The sequence below is a fragment of the Crinia signifera genome, chromosome 9 (assembly GCF_055691185.1).
Source record: "Crinia signifera chromosome 9, ASM5569118v1, whole genome shotgun sequence".
Taxonomy (NCBI): Eukaryota; Metazoa; Chordata; class Amphibia; order Anura; family Myobatrachidae; genus Crinia; species Crinia signifera.
Window position 1 is genome coordinate 26,348,633 of NC_139225.1, and position 22,523 is coordinate 26,371,155.

At 48.8% G+C, this 22,523-nt stretch overlaps 2 protein-coding genes across 7 annotated transcripts in view; one reads left to right on the forward strand and one right to left on the reverse strand.

Annotated features, from left to right (window-relative positions):
• RALGPS1 (Ral GEF with PH domain and SH3 binding motif 1) overlaps positions 1-22,523 on the reverse strand; it is a 293,688-nt gene that overhangs the window by 245,230 nt on the left and 25,935 nt on the right. For all 5 annotated transcript variants that reach the window (XM_083158617.1, XM_083158616.1, XM_083158619.1 and 2 more), the window contains exons 2-3: positions 8,377-8,469; positions 5,640-5,765 (exon numbers count right to left, since the gene is read on the reverse strand). In XM_083158617.1, coding sequence (XP_083014743.1) covers positions 5,640-5,696 — 57 coding nt within the window. In that variant the 5' untranslated portion in view covers positions 5,697-5,765; positions 8,377-8,469. The remainder of the gene's footprint in view (positions 1-5,639; positions 5,766-8,376; positions 8,470-22,523) is intronic.
• Positions 13,261-21,705, forward strand: LOC146036534 (uncharacterized). 2 transcript variants are annotated; one of them, XM_083160513.1, is made up of 2 exons: positions 13,261-13,383; positions 20,488-21,705. In XM_083160513.1, the coding sequence occupies exon 2, from the start codon at positions 20,495-20,497 to the stop codon at positions 21,218-21,220; it is 726 nt and encodes a 241-aa protein (XP_083016639.1). In that variant the 5' UTR covers positions 13,261-13,383; positions 20,488-20,494; the 3' UTR covers positions 21,221-21,705. The 2 variants fall into 2 exon arrangements, with proteins under 2 accessions (XP_083016639.1, XP_083016638.1); XM_083160512.1 differs by having other exon boundaries at positions 13,291-13,383; positions 20,416-21,705.

The window sequence follows — 22,523 nt, forward strand, 5'->3', positions numbered from 1 at the left end:
GAAAGCTTCTCTCGGTCACGCGCCCTCTAGGATACCGCACAAACTCAAACTGGTGTTTTATTTGGGATCCTGATGACTCACAATGTCTAAGTAGACCATTGAAAAGTCAACCGTGATAAAAGTAAAAAAAAAATAGATGCCAAGTAATAAGGTCTATGCCGACACGTGTAAACACTACGTGGCCGTATAATTCGTGGGTCTGGCCACAGCTACACACACCGGAAGCCGGCAGTCTCCGTAGTGACACAGTAACAGTAGGGTTGTACAGAGGGGAATATCTAGGTTTCATGGCTGCAGAGCTACACACCAGCTCAGTCCCATCTCACAGAAGAGCTACTATACTTTAGCACAGGCATGTCAAACTCGCGGCCCGCGGGCGGCATGCGACCCTGGCCGCCTGCTTTCACGGCCCGCGAGCTCTGCGCCAACCTAAGTAGAGCTAAAAGAGACTTTTGGTATTTTAATTAAGGCCCTGGTTCCTGAGCCAATAGGAGAATGCAGGGTACTTGTGTATTATCACGGCGCCCATCGTATCGCATGCCACTAATTAAGGTTTGAGCCTTTCCTCGGGCGTGAGTATACAATTTTAATATCGCGTCACATCATATGCCATTATAATGGCATGCAATGCGACGTGACGCGATCATGCCAGATATGGGCTTATTCCCAAGTTAAATGCCCGCCCAGACCCGATTTTTAATTGTATACCCACCCTGATGGGTAATGACTGTTAAATGCCCCCCCATTGTTAACAACACCCCACTATCAACGTCAACCCGAAGTGTGGGGAGTGCAGCGAGCCCACGAGGGGCGGCGGTACGCGTTCTCCGACCTTTTCATACCCCCACTATCCATGTCGGCGTGGAGTTGACTTTAGCATAAAACCTGACCATCTCTCATCCTAACCTGTTTATGCTCACCTCTCCCCCTTCTGTGTCACCCTTGTCTGTCTAACCCTCCCCTTTAGAATGTAAGCTCTCACGAGCAGGGCCCTCTCTCCTCATGTGCCTTTCTTAGAATATATAAACCACTGCCACCCTGATAATTGCTTCAGTGTCCTGTCCCCTGATGCAACTATCTGTATTAACCATGTACTTGTCCTAAACGGTCTTGTAATGTAATTTGTTTTGTGTTTGCTCATAACTATGCTCTGTACAGCGCTGCGGAATTTGTATGCGCTATATAAGAAACTGTTAATAAATAAATAAATAAACAAATATATATAGTGTGGCGAGCACAGCGAGCCACTGAGCCCGAAGCATGGCGAGCCCCGAGAGGGGATGCGGAATATATATGAAGTTATCCGCGTCCCCTTGCGGGGCTCGCAACACTATATAAAATCAACTCCACGCCGACATGGATAGTGGGGGTATGAAAAGGTCGGAGGACGCGTACCGCTGTGCTCGTCACGCTTCGGGTTGGCGTTGATAGTGGGGTGGCGTGAACAATGGGGGGGGCAATTTAACATAGTCCTTACCCATCAGGGTGGGTATACAATTAAAAATCGGGTCTGGGGGGGCATTTAACATAGGAATCAGGCATCTGGTTGGGTGCCTGTACAATTAAAAAAAATCGGGTCCAATCGCGTCGCATCGCATCGCATGCAATGACATCGCATGCGATGCGACATGATTTTTTGGTTGTACAATGCCCTACGATGGAAAATGTGGGCGCTGTTATAATAAACAAGTACCGAATGCAGTAAGCTCCGGTTCCTGGGCCAATCAGAGCTTGTGGAAGGCTCTGGTTCCTGAGCCAATCAGAGCTCAGGGACCGGCAGCTGCGGCTCTTAATTGGCTGCCAGACTGTGAGCTTTCATTGGCTCACTAACATGGCACTCACAGGGATCTGACAGAGGTGACACTCAGTGACATCTGACTGACGCCATTGCGCCGTGATCGGAGGAGAGCCCTGACTGGTGCCAGCCGTGCCATGATCGGAGAAGAGCCCTAAAAAAAACCCCAGAGTGAGCACCTCACTGGCTAGGAATGTACAAAATTATTATATATATATATATATATATATATATATATATATATATATATATATATATATATATATATATATATATATATATATATATATATATATATATATATATATACACATACACACACACACACATACATACATACATATACCAATAACAGATCTAAAATAAATAGTGTTATTACTTTATAGGGAGAGAGACATGCATTTTATGTATGAGGGGGGAAAAACAGCTCATGGCACACTCTGAATAATAAGTAGTATTATTATATAGGGGAGAGAGGACCGCATTTTTATATATGAGGGGGAATAACAGATCCTGGCACACGCAGAAAGATATTAGTTTTTGTGTGTGTCAGAAGCTGTTATTCCCTCATATATAAAATGCGGTCCTCTCTCCCCTATATAGTAATAAAACTACTTATATATTATTATGGAAGCGGTACATCTGTCAGAACAGACTTAGGTCTGCAGTCATTAGGTCGACCCCGGAAGGTCGACTGTCCCCAAGGTCGACAGGGTTAAAGGTCGACATGGCTCAAGGTCAACATGGTTTTAGGTCGACATGAGTTTTTCACTGTTTTTTTACCCGAATGTCGACACAGTCGACATGAACACAGTTGGAGTCGAACTGCAGCCCCTCGCTTCGCTCGCAATGCTTCGGGCACGGTGCCTCGCTGCGCTCGGCACACTTTTATTCTCCCACCACGCCCTAGTGGATGGTAGGGCATGAAATACCACCTGTCGGCACATGTCGGCTCAAAAAACAGTGAAAATCTCATGTCGACCTAATGACTGTCGACCTAAAACCATGTCGACCTTAAGTCATGTCGACCTTGGGGACTGTCGACCTTCCAGGGTCGACCTAAGTCTGGTCTGACAGATGACCGTTTCCATTATTATATAGGGCAGAGAGGCCCACATTTTATATACGAGGGCGAATAACAACAATTATATTACAACCACGCCTCCATTTTACGGACTGGACTCATGGGGTTGTTCTGTGCGCTAATGTGTCTGTGGAAGGGGAATTCTTGGACAATTGTAGTTTGATCAGATTCTTACATAGGTCAGTGAAATAATGGATAACGTCCGTTCCAATCCTTTATTGTGGTCTACTAGACGATTGTGGCATTTGCACCATCATAAGACCAATATCAAAGCCCATGACACCATTATTTTACCATTCTTAAAAACCTAGGTTTTCAAGGAGGGAGAGCAGCTCAACCACTCCTTCAGTTAAGAGACGAGGGCTTATCAAACGTGGGGGCACTTCTGGATTTAAATACTAGGTTACAACTACCATTTGACCAGGCATCTCAAAAGTTCCCAAAATTTGGTTGTTTACCTTTTGTTTATATGCAAGCTAGACATTGGGGTATATTGAATTGATGCCGGATCCATTCCGGCATTCTTTTGCGGCATCCACTATTCGATCAGCAACCAAATCCGGATGTCCGATTTGTCCGCTCATTGATGCTCACCGGGCCGGCGTGGGAACCGGGTGAGCACAGCGGCAGGAGGCTCTACAGAGCCAGGTGAGCTGCTCTCTCCCAGCCTGACGGCAGGAAAGGCGAGTGTGTCGGGCCTGGTATCAGTGGGTACCAGAGGCGGTGGACAGGAGGGCGGTGCCGTGTAAGCCGCTGCTGCTCACCCAGCGCCGTCCTCCCTGACTCAATCCGGCATGTTTTCATGTCTGATTGAGATTACCGGAATCACGGCCAAAACCTTTCGGTGGATTTGCGGCTATTCAGTCAATCCACCTGGTTTTCAGCAGGTCGGAACATTTCGACCTGCCGGAAAAAAAACAGTCATGTAGAAAACTGCCGTCTTTTCGGCAAGGCGACAGTTTTGACAGTGATTGAATATACCCCATTATGTCACTTTGCTTCTCAGAGTTTTCTCTGCTCTGGATAATGTGCTCTCTGCTGAGCCTGTGGAGCAAACGACTATTTCTTTTCATTATGCATTTCTAAGGCCAATTCTGAACCACAAGGAATCCCAAACCGGAATGGGTACTTGGGTTGAAGTTAAACCTTCCTTTAACATGCGATAGGATAATTCGATCACTTCAGTGGTACAGAACACTAGGCAGCATATTATTTATATAGCGCAGACATATCCCGCAGCACTTTAGACAGAATATTTGGCCATTCGCCATTGAAAGAGGAATAAACAGATTCCGAAAAAACTCGTAACATGTGCAACTTTAATTCGTTATCAGATAAAACACGGTAACGCTGCTCTCTCAATTATTACAGTCCTATGCCAAACCATGAAACCTGGCCAAGCAAAGGTAAATTAACAGTTACCACTCCGGACCAGTATCGCCTTGAAAGTGGAGCAATGTGGAGTGGTATTTACAGCAAGAAAAATGTGCATCGAATGAAAAATAAAGAAATGTTTTACATACTGTAGCCACCTCTTGATGTATTTTTTTTACACCCGTGTACTGTTCATTTCATTACATACGATGTACACCACACTGTATAGATCATTGCCCCCCCTCCCTTCACCAGTTACCAATTAAACAAAATAATGAAACAATTTTTTTTCCCACAAACTCTGACGCTCACGTTATAAGTGGAATAGCCCCAAAAATCCGATATTAAAAATAAGCTGGTCACAAAGTTCAACAGATTGAGGGGGGGTATTCAATGTAGGGTCACGACTGTCAGGCTGGCCCGACAGCCGAGACCCTGTTCCGTTCTCGGCCTGATCGACTTTGATTTTGCAGGTGCGATTCAATGTCCCGCCTGCCGAGCGCCGAGAAGGGGGTGTGGCTGCGAGCAGCAGCCAGGAGCTTCTTTATTCCCGACTGTTCTCGGCAGAACCTGCCCGACTGCTTGTGAAGTCGCGCACGTTCTGCCGAGATCCTTGATCAATGCTGTCGGGGAGAACAGCATTGAATTTTCCCCCATCGGGAATGGCGGTGGGAGATTAAGGGGGGTATTCAATGTCAGGGTCACGGCAGTCGAGCTTGCTCGACCGCCGTGACCCAGTCCCGTTCTCGGTCAGCTCGACCGAGAACACGCAGGCGGGATTCAATGTCCCGCCTGCCGGGGAGCGGGGAGCGGCCGGGAAGAGGCGAGCTGCAGCCGGCAACTCGTCACTTCCCGGCTGTTCTCGGCAGAACGAGCCCGACAGCTAGTGATGTCGGGCTCGTTCTGTCGAGATAGCATTGAATAGGGCCCGGAGGGCATCTCCCCGATGGGAGGTGCTCGCCGGAGATTGAATATCCCCCTAAGTAAGAATTCTACCTTAAATATGATTAATTCATTTGCAAGTTATGGGCGTGGGTGATGAGGGTGGGCACTGTTGCACTGACAGAACATGCGAGATTAATTAAATTCCTCATACCACAAAACTAAAACAAAACTAATTGCTCTGTATACAGCAACATCCACTGGTACATATACAGTATATACAATGCTTAGGAGAGAAAATCAAACAACTGCTGTGATTACATGTATGTAAGACGGGCACACAGTAAAGTGAGCAGAAAATGTTATTTACAGTACTTAGAAAATAATAAATCATTTCAGTTTTACTCTCCGCCTGGCAGCGGACCCCACCCGGACAGCCAAAGTAAGCTTGTGTGTATGTTTCAACATGGCCCAGCGGCATGCCCAGATCAACAGGAGCCTTACCTCAGGAGTTGCAGAGGTGACCATCACACTGGCCATAAGGCCATTTCTCTTATACATACTCCCCACAGGATGCTGGGAGATGAGGTCAGCCTCAGCTGCTGCCGGTCTGCGACCATCCAAGCTGACCTGCAGAGACAGAAATAAACAGCCGTTATTTACTCTGCCGCGGGCGCCTGTCCTGTGTCACCATGTGATTATGTAACATGCGGACCACCGGCGTAGTAACTGCCGAGCTGTGATAGCTACCCTTCATGATGGCACCCTACTGCCGGACGCTCGCAGAGATCTGACATGGTGGCCTTATTACTGCTTTGGACTGGCAGGCAGTGATTTCTATGTGAAATAAAGGCCCTTTATCATTCACAAGACACTGCCAATCATTTCACCAGCATAACTGACATGCTTTGCTTGATCACTTGAGCTTTTTGTCCTAGATCAAATCCTCTCCCATTTAACAGCAAGAGACGCTGTTAATGAGGCAACTGCAAGTCAGTAACAATTAGGTCTTACGCTACATTATAAATGAATGATTGATACATTGACATACCACCTATAGTAATGTACACAGCAATGATAACATCTTGTTTGCATGCGAATCCCAGATGATCTAACCAACGCTGACAAATAAGTAAACACAATGAATCACTTGCTTGTTAGTCAATGGCACATTTACACTGTGCTCAGTCCGCCAAGATGTCTGTCTTGTATCAAAATAAACTGGAGAAAACAATGTTGTGTAACTCATTACTTAATTCTTCCAGACAAATACTGATAACATGTTTCACGAGACCCGTGATGAGATACCCGGGGGGGTGGGGGGTGGGGGAGACAGGAAAATATTTCAGTTCTCGTGCTGGAGAAAGATAAACATCTCAACAAAACAATGTCCCAATTCCTAGGACAACACCGGTGACTGGCCACCAGCTGCCATGCTCACGTGCCAGATCCACAAACAGCTCCAGAAAATGATCACACGGTCAGAAAGGCATTGATTAGAGGCAGGATGTATCACTTGGTTCAGCAGCCCCTAACAGTGCATGTTTTCCATAACTCCGAACAGAAGCATAAGTGGAACAATTAGCAGTACCTGTGACGGCCTGTGTGCCAGGTAAGGGCTATGGAAAACACGAGCTGTTAACGGGCACACTAGTACACCTTTTACACTGAAGCAATTTCCAGGGTTATTGCTGGGCCGACCCAGGTCTGGCCTCCGTTTAAATGGCCCCCTTAAAAATAACCCAGGTCCAAAGACAAGGGAAACCAACCCGAGAAATGCTCCAGATTGAACACTGTGGTAAGAACCGTGTTCTGGGGCAGAGTAAATGGGTAACCTGGGTCACGAGATCCCAAACCCGTTTGCATCAATAAGAGAGCCCAGCGTCCTGTGGACTGTCCGGAGGTTGGGACAGGCAGCATGCAGCCTCCGTTGCTGTCTGCTGCAGCACAGCTGCTGTCTGCATAGTACAGAAAAGGTGCCTCCTCCTCCTCCTAGGTGGCCACGACAGTGGTGCAAGAGCAGACTGAGGCTTGGGGTAGCCCAGAAGCTTTACCAAGTGCTGGGCTAGGCCTGCAGCATGACGTAGGCACCACAGGTGATTACCCAGTGCTTGGCGATGATGTCATCTTCAAGTGCCACCCTTCAATACGCTGCAGCTGTGTGCGCTGTGAACCGCGCTGACCTGGCAATATCCTCGGTCGGAGCTACAGTGTAAATGCAGCAAATCTCCAATCTGACCCGGGTCGGAACTATATTCCAAATACCGTGTCAAATCCTGGGATTTTGGTGTAAAAGCAGTGCAGGGGTGAAATGTAATAGGATGAGAGATTCAGAAAGTGAGAGATTTGGTAAGAAATCTCCAGTTTTTTTAAAGCGGCAATCATTTACACTGCAATACCAAACTGGTCTTGCAGTGTAAAGGATTGCCACTTAAAAAAAAAAAAAAAAAAAAATGACGATTTCTTACCAAATCTCTCACTTTCTGAATCTGTCATCCTATTACATTTCACCCCAGGTTTTACCAATATATATGGTATAGCACAGATACTTAAACCAAATGGACTGAGGTACTAAAGTAGTCACTTAAACAATGGACTATTAAACCTGGCATGCATACCTGAAAATAAAATACAGGAGACGACAAAACCATCCAAATTTGGATATGGCCATACAGCTATATTATAATAATAATAATTCAATGCTGGGTACAAATGTGATCGCACTTACCAGGCAGAGACTAAACTGAGCATTACGTTTCACACACCTGCCACCTAGTGTCCAATCATGGAAATTCAGCCAGGCTACATTCTGCAAGGGCACTTCATCACATAAACTACACATTTTTTTAAAAAATTGTCTGTTTAGTAAATTAGTTTTTGCCCCTGAAAAACTACATTGTTTCTGAACCCACCCCCAAAGTAACCCTCGGGTGGCTCAGTTGGCCGATATTCCTGCAGATTATCCGATGCTGCACCTTAGAACACAGCAGCAGAAGATCAGAGAAGAACAAACCCCTGCAGGTCTGATGTATCGTACACTCTGCAAAGTAGGGAGATTATTGATCTGTGAATTGTGGATCAGGTTTCCTTGAATATGGCAGTGTGTCATGTGCAACCTCTGAACAAAGCTGCTATTGAATGTTATCAGTGGGCTTTCCCCATACTGCCACAGTGTCACCTTATGAAGAGTCAATGAGAAGGTGCGATGATGGCATAATGGGAGAAATGCGCCAGTCCTTACCCATGGTCGTAGTCTTCGTGTTCAATGGCAAATAGGTTACTTCAGGAGATGCAAGACATTGAGAACCCACTGTGGTCACCTCTCAGGCAGCGTCTGGAAGACAGAATGAAGATCACATTACACTCCATTGCTCCTGGAAACTACAGAATTTATTTTCATAACGATGACAAAATCTTAAGCTGGGTACACACTGGGGGATTGATTGTTAACGATCAGGACTATATAGATATCGATACCAATGTCACGTGCATATCAACAAGTGTGTACGGTCAATATAGTGAATGATGCGCGCAGCTGTGGGTTGTTAACGCGCCCCCCCCCCCTGTTGTCTGTACATGCTCATCAATCACAATACTAGGAGCGACTCTATGTACGGAGCAGGGTTGGGTAACGTCGGCTGCTGCGGGAATCACCTGGTGTGTACCCAGCTTTAAACGGACAGAAAATAAACAGTACTTGGCAGAACCTATGGGAAGTAAACAGTCTGTAGTGGGTGCAGATGCAGGAGGGAGACACCGATTGTGTCACGGTATACTATTAGCATAATACAGTAAGTGCCGACTGGCCTTCATGGAAAATTGGGGGTGAGGAAAGACCAATCAGAGAGTCAGCAAGTCCTGTATGTCCTCCACCAGCCCAGCACATGCAAAGTAGGGATGCCCATCGTTTCCATAGCCATCGATGGCAATAGTGCAACTGGCCATAGATGGTGGTATACTATGCAATAGATAACCATCAATGGTTTTACCTATGTAACGACACCCATTTTCTTTGACAGATTGGACTGTGAGACAATCAGTACCTGGAGGTGGGGCTTCATGGGTGCCAGGGGCGGAGCTATTCCCCGGGGAGAAAAAAAAAAACACCATTCGGTTATGCTGGCCATCAATGGAGGAAAATCATCTGGTTCTCCCTCATATATGGCAAAACTATTCTACATCGGCCATAAACCATTGATTATTTTGAATCATCAATGGTAGAAGGCCATCCCTAATGTGGGCAGGCATAAGCTTGCCCTTCCCCCTGCTCCTCGTGAATCTAGACTTGTAGGTATAATTACTAATATTTCGCATCGATCTCAGTCGATGTTGTGCTTCAGGGGCTAAAAATAATTTACTAACTTTTAAAAATGAATATCAAATCTTGTCTGTTGGTAAATGTATGTTCAGCCCCTTATACCCCTTTCACACCAGCCTTAATTCCCGGGTTCGGTCCGGGAACAACCCGGGACTAGCGCTGGTGTGAAAGGTTCCAGGGACAAATTCCCAGGTTAATATGCCGGCAATTCAACCCTGCTAGGTAGCAGGGTTGCTCCCGGGTCCTTCCCGGACTACTGGCTGGTGTGAAAGGTGCAGGGACATGTCCCTGCTTCCCGTGTTGCCTCTGCTAATGTTGTGGTGGACGCTCACAGACACGCCCAGAGGTAGCATACAGCGTGCAGGGAGACACTGTGCATGTTCTGTGGCACCAAAGACCCCAGAAGTGCATTTTAACCCCCGACAGCCTGAAAGCCAAGAATGTCTGCATTGGCAATCACACAGCATACAGGAAGACACTATACAAGCTCTGTGGAACAACAGACCCCAGCAGTGCTACGTCACCCCTGAAAGCCTGCAATGTCTGCAAAGACCCGCCCTCCCTCTCTCCCTTTACCACTCTCCCTAATTACTTCATCTTTGTGGGCCAAAACAAGGCCATTTTCAATGATATTCTCATAGAAATGCAGGGTCATCCCGGGTTCAGTGTGAAAGGTGCCAACCCAGGTTGTCCCAGCTTCAAAAGCATGTGTGAATGGGTCCCAACCCGGAAATGTCCCTGGAATTTAATTCCCGGGTTGGTCTCTGCATTTCTGGTGTGAAAGGGGTATTAGTCACAGCATCAATGGAGATAAATTCTGAATGATTTAAAATGGATAGACATCCATTTAGTTTCATCAGATATATATGACATGGATAAGCTGCCGATACGTCCAGTATGTCATCCTACTCCCCCCCCCACAGGTGACTGGGGGGGGGGGAGGCCAGCTGGGTGACTTGCAGAGGCAGATAACAGTGATGGGAGACACTGGGAATGAGAGGAGTCTATAGAACAGATGGGCATCTTCCAACCAGTCCCACCGTGCGTGGTTTGACGCAATCTGGGCCAGCGTGCGCTCGGAGACCGAGGGCTTGTGAGCACTGTTTTATGGTCAGTGAATGCCTGGCCTGGCCGATCAATAATGGATCAATACCCGTCTGACAGCTCAGAACACTAATAGAACAGATTCCATTTAGCAGCAACCACGATGGATGATGAGGCCTTCAGTGGTTAAACAGGTTATTACTCTATCCCAGGTACGTGAGCATATTGCAGTCACATTACTGTATATCAGTCACCTCACACGTATACGCACAGTGGACGATTATCGTTACACTGCGCATGAGAACAGTTCACAGCACGCAAGTCTGTCCTGCGGTGAACTCCGGAAACTAGTTCTGTTCGCTGGCCATTCGCAAGGCGATTGACAGGGCGTGGAAGTGTGGGCATGAAAACATACATTACTGGTAAGAAAAAACGGTACTTGTTTCCTAGCACGGCGCCCAGATTTTCTACGTACGCTAACAAAGTGAAATCACATCGCATTGCATGCGCTTTTTGCATGACATGCGATGCTCCATATATTTCAGTAAAAGTTACAGTACTTAGTTAACACATGTCGTCTTTACGGTCTCAGATGTAGGATATGGCTGGTGTGAATCTGTTCCTGACACAGCCCCGCTATCCACACCAGCCCGAAGCGTGGCGAGCGCAGCGAGCCCCGTGAGGGGTGGCGGAACATGTCCTCCGACCTTTTCATACCCCCACTATACACGCCGGCGTGGAGTTGATTTTATATAGTGTGGCGAGCGCAGCCCCGCGCGTTACTTTACATGCATTTCGCATCCCCTCGCCACGCTTCGGGCCACACTATATAAAATCAACTCCACGCGGACGTGGATAGTGGGGATACGAAAAGGTCGGAGGACGTGTTCCGCTGCACTCGCCACTCTCGGGGTGGCGTGGATACTGGGGGTGACGCAATGGCATAGTAAGCACCCATCACATCACATGGCATGGGTACTTATACAATGAAATATCGCATCGCATTTGGTGCCATGCAATCCTATGCGATATTTCATTGTATAAGCACTCCTGTGCACTTAATATGGACATCGCATCACACAGCATTATACACGGTACGGTAAGCAATGCGATTTTCCTACGCAGAATAGCCCACTAAGCTATTTGCTTAGTGGGCGCCGTGCTAGGAAACAAGTACCGAAAAACCTCCCCACACTCTACACCAGTCACCCGGCTACTTCCTCTCACTATACGCCAGTCACCCGGCTACATCCCCCTCACTATACGCCAGTCACCCGGCTACATCCCCCTCACTATACACCAGTCAGCCCGCTACATCCCCCTCACTATACTCCAGTCAGCCCGCTACATCCCCCTCACTATACGCCAGTCAGCCCGCTACATCCCCCTCACTATACTCCAGTCAGCCCGCTACATCCCCCTCACTATACGCCAGTCAGCCGGCTACATCCCCCTCACTATACACCAGTCAGCCCGCTACATCCCCCTCACTATACTCCAGTCAGCCCGCTACATCCCCCTCACTATACGCCAATCAGCCCGCTACATCCCCCTCACTATACTCCAGTCAGCCCGCTACATCCCCCTCACTATACGCCAGTCAGCCGGCTACATCCCCCTCACTATACACCAGTCAGCCCGCTACATCCCCCTCACTATACTCCAGTCAGCCCGCTACATCCCCCTCACTATACGCCAATCAGCCCGCTACATCCCCCTCACTATACTCCAGTCAGCCCGCTACATCCCCCTCACTATACGCCAGTCAGCCCGCTACATCCCCCTCACTATACTCCAGTCACCCGGCTACATCCCCCTCACTATACACCAGTCAGCCCGCTACATCCCCCTCACTATACGCCAGTCAGCCCGCTACATCCCCCTCACTATACTCCAGTCAGCCCGCTACATCCCCCTCACTATACTCCAGTCACCCGGCTACTTCACCCTCACTATACTCCAGTCAGCCCGCTACATCCCCCTCACTATACTCCAGACAGCCCGCTACATCCCCCTCACTATACGCCAGTCACCCGGCTACATCCCCCTCACTATACGCCAGTCACCCGGCTACATCCCCCTCACTATACGCCAGTCACCCGGCTACATCCCCCTCACTATACGCCAGTCACCCGGCTACATCCCCCTCACTATACGCCAGTCACCCGGCTACATCCCCCTCACTATACGCCAGTCACCCGGCTACCTCCTCTCACTATACACCAGTCACCCGGCTACATCCCCCTCACTATACGCCAGTCACCCGGCTACATCCCCCTCACTATACGCCAGTCACCCGGGTACTTCCCCTCAATATACGCCAGTCACCCGGGTACTTCCCCTCACTATACGCCAGTCACCCCGCTACCTCCCCTCACTATACACCAATCACCCGGCTATGTCCCCTCACTATACACCAGTCACCCGGCTACGTCCCCTCACTATACCCCAGTCACCCGGCTACCTCCCCTCACTATAGGCCGTGGCTGACTGCTAATACAGGAGGAAAGTCATATCTGCTCTAAAGCAAATTACACACCGACGAACACAGCCGGAATGCGTAGGAATTGGAATCCGCCCCACAGGTGTATATATCACTCTATGCCCCCTCCTCCACTTAGAATGCTGGGATACAGATGACCTATGACAATAGTGATCATTAGCCAGGACGGCTCAGGGCACGTATGTTACACAATGCATGGGAGTTAGGAAGTATTAGAATCTCCATAGCAACGCACCAAGCTGTCAACAGAAAGTAACCAGGTTGTTGCTGGGAAAACTTTATTCCAGTAACTGTAACGTCCAGCTCAGCTCTGTGCCCCGGACTCTCAGACCTCCCCGGACTGGGGCCCACACCAGATCCCACAGACAGGGATTCTCCTGAAGGTCAGTAGCCCCCCTCCATACTCTACAATGGTCGCTGACTAGAATGCCAGCAGCTGTGCAAACATTTAAAAGCAGGTATAAAAGAGGCTGCCTGCTAATCAATGCTCAGCTCTGCCCTGTTTGTTCTGCCAAGCTACAGAGGGACCCGACTTAACCCTTTCCATCCAACCTTCGTTCAGCCGACACCAGGCAGCGGATGGAGAGCGCCCTCATACATCAGACAGTTGCAGGCCTGGCCAACATGGACCTCTCCAGCTGTTGTGTAACTGCAAGTCCCAGCATGCCCCGTTACTATTTTGTAATTAGGGACCGGTAAAACTGTGGAAGAGCATGCTGGGATGTATAGTTTCACAACAGCTAGGGACCCACATGTTGGTTAGGCGGGTAAAGGTCATTAGTTTGACCCTATTTAGGTCAACAAGCATTGAGTCGACAGGGCTTGGTGGTTGACACAAGCATTAGGTTGACAATGTCAAGGTCGACATGAGGTTTTCTCTTTTTTGTCCCAATGCTGACATGGACACCGTGTACCATGCCATGATTCGGACACATTATTTTAGTCTCCCAGCATGCCGTTGTGGATGGTAGGGCATGAAATACCACCTGTCATGTCGACGGAGCCATTGTCAACCTAAGCCCTGTCGACCTGCAGTGGTCAATCCAATGCATGTTGACGTAAATAGGATTGACCTAGTGACCGTACCCTGGTCAGGCCTGGCTTAGCCTTCAGGGGAATTCAGAGCAGCAGCATGACCCTGGTGTGTATGACCAGCTTAAGGATCAGGACCTTGGGCCACAAGTAACTACGGTTCTGTGCTTATATCCCGATAGAAATTCAAGTCTAGAATTATTTAATGTCGTCTGTATATTCCTTAGGGCAGAAGTCCAAAGCTAACCACGCACACACTACATGATGGGAGCCGTGGCGGATACGGTCTGAACGCACAGAACAATATCTGCCAGTGACCTCACCAGGACCCGCTAAACATGCGTGTCGCTTGGCTATTTTGCCAAATTGACCTGCGCGTTTGGAATACATCAATCATTGTTAACAATGAGCACACATTGTTAATGATATTTAGTGCACATACGAGAGCAGGGATTCTTAAACTCCGTCCTCAGGACCCCACAGAGTTCATGTTTTCCAGGTCACCCCACAGGTGCACTCATTACTCATGGACACATTTGAAAAGATCCACAGGTGGAGCTAATTCTTTCACTTGTGATACTGTGAGGACAGAGTTTGGAAACCTGTGTGCTGAACAATATCGGTCAGAATCCTCTTTCTGAGCAATAATGCTCATGATATCGCCCAGTGTGTATGGTGCTTTAAGGTTCGTGCACACGAAAAGATTCCTTTTTTTTTTTTTAACAATATGCATGAGAACATTAACGACATCATCGTGCATATTGTTTAGTGTGTACGCACTATAAAGACCACCAGATTTTATAGTGGTGTAAAGTTAGAGATGAAAGGTAGCAGTCTCCGTTACGAACACCAGATGGCGCCAATGACATTTACTGAAGACCTCAGTGTGAGAGTATGAGTATGTGCACAGGAAAATGCTGACTACTGTATATTACAAACACCAGCAAGTGTAATGCGGGGTACACACCAGGACGACCCGCTCACGACGCACATCGTGAGCGGGTCGTCAGTGTCTCGTCCGACCCGCTCACGATGACGCGGGGGGGCACGACCCACTCACGATGTGCACCGTGAGCGGGTCCGATCCGATGGCGACCCGCACCCGGCTGTATGGTCGTCATTGAGATCCTACCTGCAGCAGGTAGGATCTCAATAACGACCGACCGACCCGCGGGACCGCGCATCGGATCGGTATCGGTCCACACCAGGTCAGAAAAGGGCCCAATCAGCACACAATCTACATCCAATTGATCGGAATTGGATCTAGATTGTGGGGATCGGGCCCTAGTCGTCCTGGTGTGTACCCAGCATAAGTTACCCCAGGGTTGCCGACTTTAATATTCTCCTCTCCGGGAGAAGCCCGGAGAGGAGAGATTCAGCAGCCACTCAGGGGGCGGGGCTTGCCAGTGACATCACTAAGCCCCGCCCATGCTGGTAAAGCAGCTAATTCACGGATCTCTGTGGAGGGGGCGGGGCTAAAATGACGCGAATGTGCCGTTTTAGCTCCGCCCCCTCCTCTGAGACCCGAGGATTTGTGTGGGCACGTCCGTGATATGCTTATGCTGCGCGGGCCCATCTGATTGCCCCCTGCCTGTCGCTCCAGCAGTGAAGGAAATAATCACGTATGTGCAGACCCTCCACCATCGGGGACAATGCCAAATTCGTACCTGTGCGAACAGGTCTGAATCCGGGAGGGTTGCCCACCCTTCCGGGGGCCGGGAGGGGGTACCCGATTTTCGGGAGACTCCCGGAAATTCCGGGAGGGTCGGCAACCCTGAGTTACCCCTAATAACCACATATGTGCCTCGTCTTTCCTGACCAGAACATAACACATGGCGCGTACACGGCTTTCAGCAATAGTAACATTGTTACCGCAATAGGACAACGCTTCTGTAGTTCAGCAAAATCTCATAAATAGCCGGGAACCGGTAAGCGCAGGCGCTATGCCACCCAGAAGGTTCACCCAGGACACTCAGGGCGTAATTCAGACCTGCTCGCTAGGCTGTGTATATTCACTGCCAAGCCTCCCCCCGAACGCACACCCCCTGCCAATCGAATCCCCGCACTGCCATGCGAGTGTCTGTGTACGCTTATACATTCGCCTGCAGAGAGGGTTCAATGGTTACTCCCCATCCAATTGTTTTCCTATCCTCACAGATAGCAGTAAGCCTGGTCTTACTTTTATGCTGCACGGAGATGGCCGAATTGGTTGGCGGGCACCGACGCCGTCTGCCCCCGTTTGCTGGGGTCCTCCCAGATTTTCTATGGGCATGCCCACCATTTGTGTGGGCACGTCCGTGATATGCTTATGCTGCGCGGGCCCATCTGATTGCCCCCTGCCTGTCGCTCCAGCAGTGAAGGAAATAATCACGTATGTGCAGACCCTCCACCATCGGGGACAATGCCAAATTCGTACCTGTGCGAACAGGTCTGAATCGGACCCTAGGTTGTACATGGTCAGTAATTTCAATACAGCAGATACATGTGCGACTCCTGGCTCGCTCCCCTCCATCCCATGTGCAGAACCAAGATTTTGCTGGAGCTGCCCCATTCACAGGAACAAGATCTTTCGCTCTATTAAACTCTCCCTGACCTGGCCAAGCTTCATACGGCCACTGAAAGCCCCGTTCCCCATAACCTAGTACTGAGGCCACACCCAGTACCTGCCGCCTGACCATCCCTGACAGGCTCACTTCCTGCCTGCACCTCATGTCACCTGCCTATCTCCCCCTTCCCCATAACCTAGTACAGAGGCCACACCCCGTACCTGCCGCCTCACATCCTGGTCATCCCTGACATGCTCACTTCCTGCACCTCATGTCACCTGCCTATCTCGCCCTTCCCCATAACCTAGTACAGAGGCCACACCCCGTACCTGCCGCCTCACGTCCTGGTCATCCCTGTCATGCTCACTTCCTGCACCTCATGTCGCCTGCCTATCTCTCCCTTCCCCATAACCTAGTACAGAGGCCACACCCCGTACCTGCCGCCTGACCATCCCTGCCATGCTCACTTCCTGCACCTCATGTCACCTGCCTGTCTCCCCTTCCTCTAGATTGTAAAGTCCTTGGAGCAGGGCCCTTCTCCCTCCTGTTCTCACAGCCTCCCAGCTCTCTTACTCACCAGTCATCTATACTCTAATCTCTTCTCACCTGTGGTGTTTATTTAATTCTGAGGGTATAGGTCATTGGGTCGACCACTGAAGGTTGACAGGGCTTAGGCAGATCAACCTATTTCAGGTGTCGACCTAAGGTCGACAGGGTCAGAAAGGTTGAAACAAGCATTAAGATGACAATAGAAAAAAAGATTGACAGTCAAAAAGGTAGACATGAGTTTTTTCACGTTTTTGAGCCGAATGTCGACATGGACACCGTCTAAATGTACCGCTGCGGTCCCTATTATACAGGCACGGTGCCTCGCTGCGCTTGGCACACTATTTTATTCTCCCTCCACTCTGTAGTGGATGGTATGGTATGAAATACCGCCTGTTGGCACATGTTGGCTCAAAAAAAATTAATAATGTGAAAAACTCATATCGACCTTTTCAGTGTTGCCCTGCCGACCTTAGCCATGTCAACCTATTTCCAGTGTCAACATTCGGTGGTCAACCCACTGCATGTCAACCTAAATAGGGTCGACCTAGGGACTGAATGGCATTTCTACCTGCCCCTGGTAACATGCAGACTCCTCCTTTGCTTCCCTACATCCCAGCTGTACTGTGTACTGAGCATTGTGCTGCTGTTACCTGTGCACATCTCTACCACTGACACTGGCCCCTGGTAACATTCAGACTGCTCCTCTGCTTCCCTACATCCAAGCTGTATTATGTACTAAGCATTGTGCTGCTGTTACCTGTCCTCATCTCTACCACTGACACCTGCCCCTGGTAACATGCAGACTGCTCCTCTGCTTCCCTACATCCCAGCTATATTGTGTACTAAGCATTGTGCTGCTGTTACCTGTGCTCATCTCTACCACTGACACCTGCCCCTGGTAACATGCAGACTGCTCCTCTGCTTCCCTACATCCCAGCTATATTGTGTACTAAGCATTGTGCTGCTGTTACCTGTGCTCATCTCTACCACTGACACCTGCCCCTGGTAACATGCAGACTGCTCCTCTGCTTCCCTACATCCCAGCTGTATTGTGTACTAAGTCCTGCTGTTACCTGTGCTCATCTCTACCACTGACACCTGCCCCTGGTAACGTGCAGACTGCTCCTCTGCTTCTCGACATCCCAGCTGTATTGTGCACTAACAATTGTGCTGCTGTTACCTGTGCTCATCTCTACCACGGACACCGGCCCCTGGTAACATGCAGACTGCTCCTCTGCTTCCCTACATCCCAGCTGTACGGTGTACTGAGCATTGTGCTGCTGTTACCTGTGCTCATCTCTACCACTGACACCGGCCCCAGGTAACATGCAGACTGCTCCTCTGCTTCCCTACATCCCAGCTGTACTGTGTACTGAGCATTGTGCTGCTGTTACCTGTGCTCATCTCTACCACTGACACCTGCCCCTAGTAACATGCAGACTGCTCCTCTGCTTCCCTACATCCCAGCTATATTGTGTACGGAGCATTGTGCTGCTGTTACCTGTGCTCATCTCTACCACTGACACCTGCCCCTAGTAACATGCAGACTGCTCCTCTGCTTCCCTACATCCCAGCTATATTGTGTACGGAGCATTGTGCTGCTGTTACCTGTGCTCATCTCTACCACTGACACCTGACCCTGGTAACATGCAGACTGCTCCTCTGCTTCCCTACATCCCAGCTGTACTGTGTACTGAGCATTGTGCTGCTGTTACCTGTGCTCATCTCTACCACTGACACCTGCCCCTGGTAACATGCAGACTGCTCCTCTGCTTCCCTACATCCCAGCTATATTGTGTACTGAGCATTGTGCTGCTGTTACCTGTGCTCATCTCTACCACTGACACCTACCCCTAGTAACATCCAGACTGCTCCTCTGCTTCCCTACATCCCAGCTATATTGTGTACTGAGCATTGTGCTGCTGTTACCTGTGCTCATCTCTACCACTGACACCTGACCCTGGTAACATGCAGACTGCTCCTCTGCTTCCCTACATCCCAGCTGTACTGTGTACTGAGCATTGTGCTGCTGTTACCTGTGCTCATCTCTACCACTGACACCTGCCCCTAGTAACATGCAGACTGCTCCTCTGCTTCCCTACATCCCAGCTATATTGTGTACGGAGCATTGTGCTGCTGTTACCTGTGCTCATCTCTACCACTGACACCTGACCCTGGTAACATGCAGACTGCTCCTCTGCTTCCCTACATCCCAGCTGTACTGTGTACTGAGCATTGTGCTGCTGTTACCTGTGCTCATCTCTACCACTGACACCTGCCCCTGGTAACATGCAGACTGCTCCTCTGCTTCCCTACATCCCAGCTATATTGTGTACTGAGCATTGTGCTGCTGTTACCTGTGCTCATCTCTACCACTGACACCTACCCCTAGTAACATCCAGACTGCTCCTCTGCTTCCCTACATCCCAGCTATATTGTGTACTGAGCATTGTGCTGCTGTTACCTGTGCTCATCTCTACCACTGACACCTGCCCCTGGTAACATGCAGACTGCTCCTCTGCTTCCCTACATCCCAGCTGTACTGTGTACTGAGCATTGTGCTGCTGTTACCTGTGCTCATCTCTACCACTGACACCTGCCCCTGGTAACATGCAGACTGCTCCTCTGCTTCCCTACATCCCAGCTATATTGTGTACTGAGCATTGTGCTGCTGTTACCTGTGCTCATCTCTACCACTGACACCTGCCCCTGGTAACATGCAGACTGCTCCTCTGCTTCACTACATCCCAGCTATATTGTGTACTGAGCATTGTGCTGCTGTTACCTGTGCTCATCTCTACCACTGACACCTGCCCCTGGTAACATGCAGACTGCTCCTCTGCTTCCCTACATCCCAGCTATATTGTGTACTGAGCATTGTGCTGCTGTTACCTGTGCTCATCTCTACCACTGACACCTACCCCTGGTAACATCCAGACTGCTCCTCTGCTTCCCTACATCCCAGCTATATTGTGTACTGAGCATTGTGCTGCTGTTACCTGTGCTCATCTCTACCACTGACACCTGCCCCTGGTAACATGCAGACTGCTCCTCTGCTTCCCTACATCCCAGCTGTACTGTGTACTGAGCATTGTGCTGCTGTTACCTGTGCTCATCTCTACCACTGACACCTGCCCCTGGTAACATGCAGACTGCTCCTCTGCTTCCCTACATCCCAGCTATATTGTGTAGGGAGAATTGTGCTGCTAGTTGTTACCTGTGCTCTGTTGTAGTGAAATAATAACAACAACAACAACAACAATAATACTACATCCTTTTCTTTTTCAGGAGATAACAGCTAATTCTAGTAAAACGCTGCTGTATTTGGTATAACGCGGTTATGGCCTCCTTACTTCACAGGCCGGTCATGTCATCCACCCAACAAGACCCGGCTGTCCACAAGGTCAAGATCCAGCAGACGTACTGGGTGAACGACACCAGCGAAGAGAAGATGTTGGCGATGGGCGCAATCTGCGCAGGAAGAGTGGTGGAACAGGTGGACTATTACGACACCGACCTTTACGATCTTGCCGTCAGCGAAACCTGGCTCAGCAAGACAGGGAACAAGTGGCAGCTGATCATCGGCAAAGGCGGTCAGGAGAGGATGCCAGATGCTCCCACCAAACAGAGCCACAATTCTCAGAAGAAGACCACACCGAACGGTGCAACCACTTCAAACTCTCTACGAAAAATCCAGCCGCAAGCCCCCACGGCCGACCTGAACGGAAATACAGACCTCGCTGGCGGAGAGAGCACTTCCAAGAGTTCTCTGACCTGTTATGCCCTGGTTGGAGAAAAAGAAATCATTGCCTATATCGCACGCACTTTACCCATCGCACGAAAGACTGACAACATGAAGATAGGGGACGTTCTACAAGCGACGGGGATCCAAAGGTACACCAGCGTCAGCAACAGCACACAAGAGACTTATAGACTCCACGACGGCTACACCGTTCTGGTGAAAGCGGATGGGATCTCCACCAAGAAATCTGCGGTGATCTCTCTCGAAGTGGAGATAGAGAATGTGACGCAAGGATTTCAGAGACTTGAACAGCTGTCAAATGAGCTGGACCTCCAACTGCAAAGCATCTAATTTAAAAGGGGGGGGGGGGGTTTAAAGACAAAAAAAGTACTTAAAATTCAAGAGAACGATGACCCTTGAAATCAGACTCTCCATTCGGCTAATTATTTTATCATGGCACTGAAAAACCTAGAACGGAAAGGGATCTCCGATCCAAAACAGCATACAGCCAATCAGGAGCAGTGTCTGATCTGGCAGATGTCCTGCAGGGTGATGATGTTATAAGGGTGCAATGAGTATGCTTGAGCTGGTACATGGGCCGGAGACACTCATGTTGTTGTATGTGTTTATACTGTAGCTGTATTGGACCGTAATCAGGGCAATGTCCCTTTAAATATCTCACCAAGTAGGGGTACTGTAAGCAGCGGAATACAGAAGGATTAAAAAAAGGACAAGAATATTACGTGCCAATCCAGGAGCATTTTCCATTTAATAATGCCGAACTTTTAAAAATCTGCAGCCACATTTAAAATTTTCCACCGAATAATTTTACTTTTTTTTTTCCTTTAAAATCGAGATTTATAACGAATTTTGTAATGTTATATATGCAGAACATACAATAGAAACAATATAAAAATGAAAACAGACCGTGTTTATGCTTGTACGCGAACCTCGCAACTGCCGACTCACCATATGTCGGCAGATTACAACCAACACGCAGCTTATGCAAGAACATGGCCTTCGCTTTTAAGGTTATTCAAATATTTTGCGTAAAACAAAAACTGGATCTATAAAAGAGGTTTATGGCAAAGCAAAAGGTCTTAATTATAATCCGCTTTGAAGAAAATGTAATTATAGCGGAGACAGCCCTTATATATTAGCTTGTATACAGCCATATAAACAATTACACATTATATATACACACACACACACGCGCTTTGCTACAGAAGTACCACGGGCTGACTGGGACCTGGAGAGAGATATGGGCCCCATTACCCAGGAACCAGATGAGAGGACATAAATGTCTCGGTTGACACCGAAAAGGTCAACACATGAAAAGGACGACATGTGTTTTTCATGATTTGTAAAAAATTTGGGAACTTTTTCATACATTACCATCCTTGTGGACGTTGAATGGAAACGACAGAGGGAAGCGGGGGACCTTGTGCACGTTGACCTCATGCCATACCCCCTTTACCCATTTAGTAAAATAACAAACTTGTGACTAGCGGATAACAGAAGTCACAAATCTGACCACTATTGGTCAACAACATGGACAAAAGGCCGACATGAAAATGGTCGACACAGGATAGACGGACCAGTTTTTTTGTTTTTGGTGTCTATGTCGACATCAGTCAACATGGACCCCTTATTA